The 13,084-nt window shown below is 46.0% G+C and overlaps 1 protein-coding gene across 2 annotated transcripts in view; it reads right to left on the minus strand.

Moving 5' to 3' along the window:
• Positions 1-3,052: 3,052 nt before the first annotated feature.
• The window catches only part of LOC110347605 (sperm motility kinase 2B-like), a 112,229-nt gene continuing 102,197 nt past the window's right edge, over positions 3,053-13,084 (minus strand). Inside the window, exons 1-3 of one of the 2 annotated variants that reach the window (XM_087196835.1) lie at positions 3,925-11,781; positions 3,561-3,637; positions 3,053-3,234 (exon numbers count right to left, since the gene is read on the minus strand). In XM_087196835.1, coding sequence (XP_087052961.1) covers positions 3,625-3,637; positions 3,925-5,474 — 1,563 coding nt within the window. In that variant the 5' untranslated portion in view covers positions 5,475-11,781 and the 3' untranslated portion in view covers positions 3,053-3,234; positions 3,561-3,624. Of the gene's footprint in view, positions 3,235-3,560; positions 3,638-3,924; positions 11,782-13,084 lie in introns of those variants that run through there. The other variant, XR_015445687.1, reaches the window with a different exon arrangement.

Consider the following 13,084-nt stretch of genomic DNA (forward strand, 5'->3'; position numbering starts at 1 on the left):
ATTCCGAAACCGTATGTTATCTTTAAAACCTTCTCTTTTGGTAGAGCAGTCTACCACTCTATGTTATCTTTGTAACCTTCCCATTTGGTAGAAGAGTCAGCGAGTATATGTGACCTTTGTGACCTTCCGATGTGGTAGAGCAGTCTGCCGCTATGCGTTATCTTTACAACCTTGTGAACAGAACGCTCTGCACCTGTGTGATAGTTGGTTCCAACTAAACTGTGTGAAACTTCCCCAGCCCCACTAGCTTAGCAAAGTTCAGCTCCTGTGAGATTCCGCTTGTGCTCCCCCTCTCCCTGAGCCCTCCACAACTAGAAGAGCCGCCTAAAGGAGACTCTCAAGCCCATTTTCATCACCGAGAGTTTGTCCAGCATGAGCACTCTCAGTCGCTGGCAATAAAGATTCAAATTGGGCTCAAAATGTAGCGATTCTCTAGACTCTCTCATGATTTAGTATAACATATCGGCTTTACACAGTTTACACAGTACATGATTCCAAAATTCTTCACCCGTGTCTCTAAAATAACGCAGAGCCATAATTTTCCTGCTGTAACAACTTCGCAGAAAAGCACAAGGAAATCAGGATATTGGTGCTTCACTGATAATTTGGAGAAAGCTTTTGCATGTCAAATCACAAATTCTTCCTCGAATGACATTCTGGCTAAGAGAGCTTTGCCTTGGTGAATTTAAAAAAATTCCCTCAGGGATAGTATTAAGATTGACCAGGCTTCTCTGTGTTCTCTTCCTTTGAACAAATGAACCAATGTAGTCCAAGTCACGTAAATTCTGAGTTTTGATCGCCTGCAGCCTAACTGCCTGGCCAGCTTCGTAGGGTTGTAGTGAGGAGTCCAGCAACATGAGGCAGTATCTTGAGCCCCTCTTCTATGTGCAGACTTCGGGGCCTTCCCGTCCCCTCAGGCAGCTCCTCTGCTTCTCACTTCCCACCTGGCTGCCTCAGCTCTGCTCCCCTCCCTGTGCCCTCTGTCCTGCTCTCACCCAGCCCTTCCTATGAGCCAGGGGCCTGGGGCTTGGGAGCCCTCTTCCTCCTGGTGGGTGTCTGCTGAGTGGGCTGAGCATCTCTCACTCCTGTGCCTGCTAGAGAGGCCCAGAGTGGGGCAGGGGAGGCCTGGGCATGGCAGGCCTGAGAACCAGGGCAAGAGTGTGGTGTCTGCTGAACTGGAGACAGGACTGTGGAGAGACACCCCATCCTCCCAAGGGGGAGCCAGGCTGGCTCAGGTGTCATCTCGCCAGAGATACATGTATCAACAGCATGGCATTGGTGCCCGGGGGGGAAGATGATGACAACCAGTCATCCAGCGCTTTGGCCACTGGGACCCAGCGAACAAGTAGCAGCCAGACCTTGGGCCCTGTGTCCACCTGGAGAATGAATAGTTCAGAGAAAATGTGCTGTGAAACCCGGCAGACAAGGCCTTCAACTGGTCCATCTGGCCCTCCCGGACCAGTGGTTCTTCAATGGCATTGGCAACTACCTCGGAGCAGAGATCCTGTTGCAGCTGAGGATCCCTCCCTTTGAGAAGGCGTGCACAGTCCTGGAGGCCCTGCAGGGACACCAGCCAAGCCCGGAGCTCACTCGGAGCCAGAAGATCAGGGTTAAGCTGCAGAACCTGGACCTGCTGGAACTGTGCCACTCAAGTGCCCAAGGAAGTGGTCCAGCTGGGGAGCAAAGGCTATGGGCCAGAGCACAGAGAGGAAGTCTTCTCTGCCTTCAGAGCCTGGCTGCAGTGCTATAGCATGCCGGGCATGAGCTCCGCGCTGGACTGGAATGGCCACACCATCTGATTCCAGGGGGATCCTGGGCCCCTGGCCCACAATGGGGCCAGGTCCCAAAAAAAGAAATCCCAGGAAATCAGCCAGCACCTGTGGATGGAATGGAGCACCTTCCACCTCCAATCAAGGCCCCTCCTAAGATGCCAAGGGCCCAGAGACACCTTCCTGAGATGACTGCAGCCCGGCAGCCTGAGAGGTCAGGGGCGTGGCCTTGACAGGGATATTGGTACCTGGCCTCTTCCTGACTCTCTGCTTCCCAGGTGCTAGGAGGTGAGGGGCTTCCTCCTCCAACACTCCTGCCACGAAGTGCTGTGCGGCCCCAAGCACACAGTGACCCTGGACGGACACCTCTGCTGATGAATGTCAGGTGTCCTGCCACAGCCTGGAAAGCTATGAACACAGCCCTCTTGGTGCCAATGCTGCCTCTCCTGGTTTGATGCCCTAGTCTGTCTTCCTCGCTAGATGACAGCATGACTGAGAGCTTGTGGGATCCAGACTGGAATCCCAGCTCTACCCTGCTCTGGCTGTGGAAATCTGGGACTTCACCTTATCCCTCCATGATTCACGCTCCTCGTGCATAAAATCCCGGTGATCCTGACAGCAGGAAGAGGAAGAGCAGCACTGGGCACTGAGCACTCTCAGATGATCACAAGTGTCACTGTGCTGAAGCGCTGCTGACTGTGGTGGCCACACGGCAGAGCTGTTTCTGGGTGTTGGCACTGAATCGATCCTCAGCCAGCTGCTCTGGGGCAGAAGCTGCCTCAACTTGATCCCTTGCCTGTCTCCATGTTCTTCAATCTTGTGGCTCCCTCCTGCTGTCACCCACAGAAGCCCTCAGCATTGGCCCAGCACCACTGGTGTCTGTAGCAGCCGAACCATCGTCCTGGCTCTGAGTGTCCCCGACATCTGTGCCATGAACAAAGCTCTACAGTGCTGATGGTGAATGGGGAAAAGACAGGCCAAGTTTGAGAGAAGTCCTGGAAGCAGACTGCCTTGGGCTGGGGCCAACTGTGTCCTCAATGACAGAAGAGGAGGTGGGGAGGCCACAGAGATGTTAGCTATGGGGCTCGGGGCCTAGGACCAGGACCATTGGGCTGCACTGACATCTGGGCCAGGCTGCTCCATGGCTGGAACTGGGATGATGTGGAGACGCTGTCACACACCTGTCTGGTGACTGGGCAGGGGCGGCTCCTACCATGAACTCAGTGGACAGAGGATCAGAGTGGCCTCTGCATATTCCTGGGCTGCTCACAGCATGGCCGAGTCTAGGCTTCTGCACGGGGGACGAGGGAACAACACAGTGTCCCCATCCACAGAACAGGCAGTACTGCCTCTCTTCACCTGGGCTCAATGTCCTTCCAGCGCCAACTCGGCGGCTTCTTGATGGAAGCCCTCACATGTGGACATGCCAGGAGGTGAGCAGAGAGAAGCCCCAGGCCATGGAGGTCTGTGGGATAAAGTCACAGCTGTGCTCAACAAAGCCCACCCTCACCCAGCACCCACATCTACCTGCACCCAGTTGGGAGGCTGTGGTCTGGGGGCTCCAAAGTGCCTGGCACTCCCTGGTCCTAGGGGAGCCTCCCTGGGGCAGAGGGACACAAGTCAGGGAATCCCCCTCCTGCTGCTGCTCTGTCTTCCTCCCACTGAATCTCAGCTCCTGATGCCCACACAGCCTTCTGTGCTGCACACCCCCCTCCCTCCCACAGGATGCATGGGTGTCCTTGACCTCTCCTTTCCCTCCAGCTCCCTAGACAGGGCTGCAGGGTAACTCACCATGGCCTCCTACTTCGTGGCTGATCCCCCATGATTAGGATGGCCACGTCTACGGAGTCACTTCTCAAGGATCTGTACTAAAAATGCAAAGAGATGTGTGAAATGGACACATAGCAGACATGTGGAAACATCAGATGCTATTGTTGGCTGTGGTCACCCCCACCCTCCTCTGCAGTAGACCCCACAGCAAGTCCTCCTGTCCATCTGAGACTCTTCCCTATGACCATGACTCCTCCATCCCTCTGCCTTCCTCTCCTCCCTGACAATTGAAAAGACATCATCAGGACACAGCCCACTCACAGGAAGCTCTTGAACCTCCCTCCCTCCTTGAGGGTTGTCTGGGTCTCTGCTGGGTACTACTTACATTGGGGCCACCTTGTGTTGGTGGCGCCCTGAGGGTGGCAGGCAGCAGCAGCATAGGGCTGTCAGGCAGCCTCTGATGCTCCTCTTCAGAGCCTTCCAGCATCGCCTCCCTCTGCTGCTAGGGGTGGAGGTGGGGCTGGAGCTAGAGCAGGAAGCCCCAGGGCCAGGCTGGCAGAACACCCTGGGAGCGGCAGGGATAGGCTGGCAGGACATGCCGGGAGTTGGCGTCCTGGGGATGGGAATGGGTGGCTGGGAGTCTCCGCCCCCCTGCCCTCCTGTGGGCTCCACCCCAGGAAATAAGAGGCCCGTGCAGGTGACAGGGGCGCTGGCACTCCTCCGGGGGATGTGAGATGAGGGTGCAGGAGCTGTTGAAGGTGATGCTGTTTCCTGTTCAGGGGCATCCTCATCCTCAGGTGCCCACACAGGGTTCACACCGATCCTTAAGTGTGGGCCCTGGAGTGCCAGGCTCTGCAACAGCAGGAATGTGGCCATCTCGTGGTTGCACATCTTTCTCCTCACTGAGTCAAGGACCTTCTGCTGGTTAAATCCCATGCCTTCCATAACATTGAGGATTGCCATTTTGTCGGCCATAGGGAGCAGCTCAGGAGGACTGGGGGGTGGCACACCTTGGAGCCACTGGTGCTGCAGCACCTCCTGCACTGTTGGCCGCATCCTGGGGTTGGAGTCCAGGAGGTTCCGGATGAGATCTTGGGCATCCAGGGAGATGGACTGGGGGCAAGAGCACCTCCCAGATAGCATAGTTTGGACCATCTCTGTTTTATCCCCATTAAAGGGGAGCTTCCCCGTGAGCATTTCATATAAGATGATTCCAAGGGCCCAAACATCCAGGGGAGGGCCTTGATACCTCCCATGCATGAGCTGCTCTGGGGCAGAGTATTTCAGAGTGCCAACAACCCCGGCCACTTTCTGCCCAGGGAGGAACCGGAATCCCATCCCAAAGTCACAGATTTTGGCGTGACCTTGGGGGTTGATCAAAACATTTTGGGGTTTGAGGTCCCCGTGTACAATTCCCTGGGTATGACAATAATTCACGGCTCCCGCAATATCTTGAAATATCCCTCGGGCCTCCTCCTCTGGCAGCCTGTGGTTTTCAGTCCTGCGGATCCGTTGCCACAGGTTTCCCCCCGTCACATACTCTAGGACCAGGTATACTTTGTCCTTGCTTTCGATGACCTCCAGCAGCTGTACGATGTTAGGGTGTTGAATGTCCTTCAGGATCTCCACCTCCGATGTAATGCAGGCTGCTGGCACCTTTGCCTTCGCTAACTCCTTCACAGCGACCTGCATCCCTGTGCCATAGTGTTCAGCCAGGAGGATCCTACCAAAGCCGCCTTCGGCAAAGAGGCACAGCACCTCATAGTTCTTCTGGAGCCAGTGACTGCAGGACTTGGTGGTCGAGCCCAGCACCTCATAGATTTCCTGGAGGCTGTGACTGCTGGACCTGTCACTGTAGTCCTCCCAAGATGTTCCCTCATGCCACTCAGCACCCACCCTGTATATCTCCATGGAAACAGAAGCTCCACTCTCCATACCACCAACCCGATCACCAAATTACCACCAACACTTGCCGTCCGACTCCTACGTCACCCACAAGCGATCCACCTGAGCCTCGGCCTTATATAGCTAACAACTGTGACCTCACACTGGCTCCTGTGAGGTAGCGGAACCAATGGGCCCAGGCAGATCTGGCCACACCCCCTAGGGCCACCTCACTCTTGCCCACAAGGACCCTTTGTTTGTCATAAAAAAGGTTACACAGTCCTTGCTTGTGTGGGTTATGGAGATTTTAAGTTTTTAAGGTTTTTTTTAAGTAAGTTTTTAAAAATGAAAATCCGTAGGATGCTCCAAAATCCTTTTCCTTTCTGCTCTGAAAATCTGTGATACCTTTTGTTTTTAGAGATCTCATGATGTCTACGCTCAACATATCCAATTCCTTTTTCTTTAAATTCTTACTGGTCTCAGAGTGATGCTACAATTTCATTGCCATTAGAATAATGTAGTGTTCTGTTTCTGAAACCTGTCGAGGCACATTAATGCCTATGAAGCTGACAGGAAGATACCTATCATAATCACTTCCCCCAAAGACAATTGATAGAGAAGTGCTATGCACTTAGGCCCTTGCCTTGCCTCCTCCCCTCCTCCCCTCCTCCCCCACAGAATGTTTTGTTTTGGAAACGTCAGTTTGTGCTGCGGGGCTCCTGCCCAATGCAGCAAAATGGTTTGTGACTGAACTGTGTGACCTTTCATGGATGTTCTGTTAAGCTCCGCCCCCTCACAAGACGGTTCTGTTAAGCTCCACCCCCTCTCAGGAATGGTCTGTAACTTGGTCCCTCTGCTTCAGGAATGTTCTGTAACTCCACCCCTGATTCAGTGATCATGCTCACATACCCTGTGGGTCCCTATCTAAGGAGGCTTTCATTTCTGGTTGAGCGCTCAGACTCCTCTGAGCCCGCCAGGGTTCGCAGGTGTGGTAAATGGTTTTTCCTACCTCTTCAACTAGCCATTGGATTCCCGAGTCTTCAAATTATGAGAGTGATGTTCCAGAACTGCCACGCTGAGCTGTAAAGTTCAGCTGTGCCTCTGAGCTGTGGCACTTGGCTGCAACGCTGAGCTGTAAAACTCAGCCATGCCTCTGAGCTGTGGCACTTAGCTGAGACACTAAGCTGGAACACTTGGCTGTAGCACTGAGCTGCTCTGCTCTGCTGCAATAGTTTTGCAGGATGTCTCAGTCTGCGTTGGAAGCTGTGGTCTTTTATGGCTTGAAACACTTCACTCCATACTCTCCTGGCCTTTCAGGTTTGTGTTGAGAAGTCTGCTGTGATTCTAATGGTTTATGTTTATAAGTGATCCACTGCTTTTCTCTAAGAGCTTTTAAGATTCTGTCCTTATCTTCGATTTTCAGGATGTTGACTAAGATATGTGGTGGAGAAGTTCTTTTCTGACTGTGGCTACTTGGGGTTTCACATGCCTCACTTATCTGTAGGTTAAGTTCTTTCCCCACATTCTGAAAGTTTTCTGCTCTTTTTTCCATAAACAGTTTTATGCCATTTGCACTGTCTTGCGATTTTTCACTAATTCCAATTCGTCTTGTCTGCACTGTCCAGCAGCTGTTGGATCTACTGTCCATGTTCAGCTGTTATAAGGTATCTCTGAGTACTTGGTCACTGGCATCAGCCCTGTCTTCTAGTTCTGATGTTCTGTCCTCATGATGACTTGTGCTGTAATCTCTTGGTTTTTGTTTACTACCTTTTCGTGGACTCTAATTCTTTGCTAAATCACTCATTCCTGTTCTGTGTCATTTTGCTTGTCAGCTAGCATTGTATTCATGTCTTTTGTAAACTCATTAATCATTTTGTTTAATCTCCCTTTTTATAAGTTTGAATAATTCAGAAGTTCGGGTTTTTTTCTCCCCCATGGATCAGCTTTGGGAGGACCTGGAAGTTTTCAGAGGCATTGTGTTGCCTTCTCTTCTCATTTCTTGCCTTGGTTCTGGGTATGGGGGTGGTGACTGCCTCACTGATTATGCCCAAAGCAGGCTGTAGGCAGTGCAGGCTGTAAAGAGTCAAGCCTATGATTGGCTTGTTTAAAGAGTGAGTCTGACTGAAGCCGACAGGACTCCTAGGGTCATTGTGGGTAGCATGTGGGCCAACATCACCCCCCTTGCCAAGAGCCATGGCAGAGGCCAAAGAGATGCCCTGTGAAGCTGTGGGGCTCAGTGGGAGGTAACATAGCAGCCAAGGTTGGGGTGACTCAGACCCAAATTCCATTCCCCACATTTAAACCTTCTTTACTAAAAAGACAAGGTTAATTATTTTTTGAGACAAGGTTAATTATTACCCATAACCTATGTTTTTTCTGTTCTGTTCCTAATTCAAGAATGCTTTGTCTCCTCCTTTATAAGCCTTGTCTACATCAGCAACATATCCATAGCATCTCGATGTAGCCCCTTTACCTCAATCTTAACTATGATGTCACCAACAAATATCAGCAACTTGGGTTGGCTGTGGTCTTTTGCTGCCTGCTCAGCACTGGCCATCCCGGCTCCCCATTTCTCTCTTTCATTCTGCCTCTGATTTTTTCTTGCAGCCAGGCATCATAGTACACAGCAGTAGATCGGGACCTGCTGCATGGGTCTCCAGTGTGTGTGTGTGTGTGTGTGTGTGTGTGTGTGCTGTTGTTCCCAGTTCAATTATCATGGAAAGGCTTCATTGCTATTGTGAAATAGGCTTAGTGAGTGTGTGTTTTTCCGTGATGCACTCCGGTTGTGGTGAAGCATATGCCTTTTTCCCTGTTCAGTTTGTTCAAGTTTTAAGAACATCTGTATCTGTGATTTTGAAGGATATTTGTGTGCAGATTAGTTTTCTGTGATGTGTTTGTCTGTTTTCAATAATCACAGCAACAGTGAGCTCATGAGTTGGGAAATATTTTTTCTTTTTAAATTCTCATGACATTGTGTAAAACTGATATCATTTCTAACTACAGTGTTTGGTAAACTTCACCAGTGAAACTATTTGAGCCTGGAGGTAGTGGGAAGTTTTAACCAGTTCAGTTTCTTCTACAGATAGGATGCTCAGGCCTATAAGTTTGAATCATTCTTGTCTTTCAGGAAATCAAAGTTGTTGAACTTATTGGCCTGAAGTTCTCCCCTCATCTCTTTATCCTTTCAGGCTTTAGGATCAACCAGTAGTGCTATCCGGATTGTTAATTTCAGAACATAGTTCATCATAGTGAGAGAACATACTTTGTACAATTTAAATCCTTTTAAATTGATTGAGATGTATTTTGTGTCTATAACCATGGGTCTATCTTTGGAAATTTTCTTCCATGTACACTTGAAACTAGTGAATATTGCCCTGTTGTTTGGGTGGAATGTTCCTGTGAATGTCAATCAGTACAAGTTTGTCCATAATGTCAAAAATCTTTAGATCCTTACAAATTCTGATTAATTTTTCTATCAAACTGTGAGAAGGATGTTGAAACATCTATCACTGTGTATTCATTTGTCCTTTTAATTTTTATCAGTATTTTGTGTATTTGAAGCTGTGTTATTAGGTGCATAAATGTTCTCATTTCTTCTGTGCTTGTGATCAACTGATGTCTTTCTCATGAAACAAACTGTTTTACCCTTGGTGATCATCTTCACTCAGAAAATGACTTCACCTGATGTTCGTGTTGCCGCTCCGGCTGCCTTGATTCATCTGAACTGGGCACAGGTTTCTGCATCCTCTTTTTTTTTTTTTTTTTTTTGGTACCAGGATCAAACTCATGTCCTCATGCTTGTGCAGCAGGCGGCAAAACCATTGAGCTAAATCCCTGGCTCTGCATCCTCTTTTGACGAAGTTTTTCTTTTGTATTTACAGAGGACTGTAATATTGATTTTGCTCAAAGCAGGCTGTAAAGAGTCAACCCCACAATTGGCTTGTTTATAGAAGTGAGTCTGGCTGAAGCCTCCATGCCAAGGTCAGAGCAACTCCGACCCAAATTCTGTTCCCACAACTAAAATCTTCTGACTAGAAAGCTAATGTTCTAATGACAACCACATATTTTGTCTATTCTGTTCCTAATTTGAGAATGCTTTGTCTTGTCCTTTTTGAGCCTTGTTTACATTAATTTTCATAGAAACCACACAGGTTGCTTTTACTCCAATTGGTAGCCAATAAAAGTCAGTGCCTTGGACTGGGAAGGGCCTTTGTCACTGGCATTGGTCATCCTGAAAGCCAGCTTTCTCTCTCTTAGTTCTTCCTCTTAGTGGTTTTTTCCCTCAGGCCTTCATCGTATACTGGGCAGGGGACTGGAACCCAACTGGAACTCCAGGGCTCTGTGGTAATTGATGCCCATCATGCGGGCTTGAACCATGAGCAATCCCTTGCTCAGTAAGGCTGCTCAGAATAAAAAGAAAAAGAGAAAAATAAAAAAGGAATTGATGATGCTGTACACCTTGCATCAAGATAAGGAAGTCTAAACAGGAAGTAAAACCCGGAAAAAGCAGTAGGTGCTTCAGATGAACGAAGGTAGTAAATGGAGTCAGTTGGTACCAAAAATGGGGTCATCACTTTTGGCCCAAGATGGTGTGCAGTGTTGAAATAAATGGTGCAAGAAATAATTAAATATCAAAAGTCACTTTTGGCCCAAGCTGGCCTGCGGTGTTGAAATAAATGCTGCAAAAGATCGTTTAATACAATCATTTTCCACAAACAAGAACTGTAATGAAGAAAGAAGTAAATGGAATGAAAACAGCTAGGAAAGCTCCAAAGAGCATAAAGCAAAACAGTGTGAAACACTCTCAGCTTTAAGAGTATCAAGGGCAGTGCTGTTATCAGCCAGATGCTGCCTGCAAAGGTCTGGAATCCAAAACAAAGCCAGAGAAACTTCAACCATCCTCTACCAGACATAAAGGGATTTTATAAGAGAAATAAAATGACAAATTTTAGCTCATTGATCAATGTATCTTTGTTGCAACTTGAACTGATGTTTAATTAGCTTGCTTCAAACATTTCTTGTGCATTGTAAATACTTGAATTGTAATTATAAGGTTAACTTGCTCTTTTCTGTACCTTGTTGATGAAGAACTCAAGGTTACTACTGTTCTATTATTGGCAGCCAAATTTTAAAATGTAACAATCTGGGAGGAGAAAAACAGGGGGATGCTTTAAAATTTAAATCACTGAAGACAAGATTGTTATAGGTTTAAAATAAGTGAGATGAAGGAAAAATATTAGGAAGGCTTTAAGTTAAAGAGCTATACTTTTGCTGTGCAAGGATTTTGTATGTTTGTCTGGTTAGAAGGATAAAGAGAGATATACAGGAGGAGACGGCCTAGGTATATCGAGAAGGTGTGAGGAAGTGATTTATCAAGGAAATATGCATTTTTGCTTGTTGGTTTCAAGTTTGTTATGAAAGGTTTGCATTATACACATAAAGAGCTTTCATTCCTTCTGATTCTAATTCTACAAGAGATCTCTGTTAATTGGCTTACAAAAAGTTTTGACTAGTCTTATTTACATTTATAAACCTAAAAAATGCAAGAGGATATTTTTATTCAATTAAGCTAAATACATTTGAGGGCACTCTATTTTATAAGCAAATTGTCTTATATTTTTTTTGTTTGTCCAATCATATTTCTGTTTCATTTGAGCTCTACAGTTTGTTTTTCCTTTTTGCCTTTAAAATTTTTTTAAAAATATATTTGCCAATATTTGAAAATGTTTTATAAATAAAGGTTATTAAAGCTAAAGGCATGGATTCCTTTTCTCCCCCAGGTTGCTAGCAGATCAAAATGATGTAGTGGATATTGTTGTCTAAATATAACCATTCCAAAACTTTAATTGGTTACAAATAATGTATTAATTGCTACAATCTTGTTTTTCTAGGTTATTAAAGCAGCTTTGTCAAGGTAATGAAATGGAAACCCTTAAGTTTGGAAAAGCTGCTAGCAGGACTCTTAGTGAACAAAGGAGCAGCTGCATGGAAATATTTTCCAGCCTTTGCTCACTAGGGGGACCTCAACAGTTCCCATAGTCTTAAAACAGACTGATTCCGATAGTTTTCATGGCCTTATAAGAGATGTATATCAATGAATATTACTTAAATATGTTATGTTTACAGTGTTTATCATCAAAGGGTTAAGTTCTAAATATATTTTTGTGATATGTTTACATGGTCATTCTCCAAAGATTAAATTTTCTATGAGAAGAACCCCAAGGTTTTTTTTTTTTTTTTTTGGACTGTGTATTGAACTTGGGTCTTTGAGCTTGCACAGAAGGTGGTGAAACCACTGAGCTAAATCCCCAGCCCAAAAAACCCCAAGGTTTTATTGAAAAGATCTTTTCATTGCCAAACTAAATTAAAGCACATAGGATTTCATAGAATTGTGATAATTATTATTGTTAATTCTTTGGTATACCAAATGTATTCATGTTTTCTGGCTGTACAGGTTTTCTAATATATTGTTTATGGTAACAACCTCCTTTTGATTCAGGTATTTGCCTTTCTCTGTTGCTCCAGCTACTTATGATAAGAGGTACACTTACTTATAGGCTGATGTGTTTTCTTTAGGGGGCACCCTATCAAAGGTGATCAATTTAGATAAAAGTTTTTTTGTGTGTTTTGGAGGAGAATGAGTATGTTTAACAATGGCTGTTTTATACCAAGATGGACATTTAAGTGTGTTACAAAGATAATGTCATCATGATTGTCATGCTCAAATATTATGTGTGGCTCTTGATTTGAAGCTTTTCTCGGTTAACATTTTACAGGAATTCAATTACTAGAACAATCACGATTGATAAAAATAGCAGCCTTCTATATTTTATATTTCAAAATGCTTGACATCCAGATAAAATTATAATAATTAAGTTCACTACTCCCATTGCAATGCTAACGGTATTGATCTTCTCTTCTGGGTGTGCAACAACTAAAGTTTAGAGACCAGAACTAGAAAGATAATTGGGCTAAGAAGACACCCAATATTTTGGCCCTGACCCTTCAAGGTCTACAAACAACCCAGGACATGAGAGAACCTTTTCTACAAGATCTTACAACTTTGGTATGTCACCCAACCTCTTGAGCAGGGAGACTGTGGGACACCAAAAAGATAAACATCAAGAGTGTGCCAAAGGAGTGTCACTTAAGGGAAAAAAATCTCCCATGCTTTCACAGAAAGCAACATGGTCAAGAAAGGCCATGATACCCTGATGGCTGACACTGACAGGAGCTGAAAAGTTCTATACAGGGTTCAAAGGAATGCCTGAGAAGATTTAATTGACCTTGATAGATAGCAAGTGGTTAATTCTTATGAATATAGGTCTCACCTTAACTTAGTCTTGAACACCCAGTAGAAACGTGTAATCCAAACATATATACAGTGAAAACCATAGTAATAAAGTTGGATATAAGAAGGAGCTCCAATTGCTGACCTCTTGTGGCAGTTTCTAGCTACATTGGTGGCTCTGTTATGGGTCATTAGAAAAAACTATGGTAAAATTTATAGACCTCAACAAGAATTTTAAAAATTTTAACTAAAATTGTTTTGTACAGACAAAATTACAGAAAAATTATGACAAAATATCACACTGATAGATAACCTCCATTAGGAAAAGGGTCTAAGAGCCAACAGGTCACAATAACTATTTTAGTCCTTT

This window comes from Heterocephalus glaber, unplaced genomic scaffold (assembly GCF_053883595.1).
Source record: "Heterocephalus glaber isolate CG9 unplaced genomic scaffold, H.glaber_assembly_v1.0 deba00001617, whole genome shotgun sequence".
In the NCBI taxonomy this organism is placed as follows: domain Eukaryota; kingdom Metazoa; phylum Chordata; class Mammalia; order Rodentia; family Bathyergidae; genus Heterocephalus; species Heterocephalus glaber.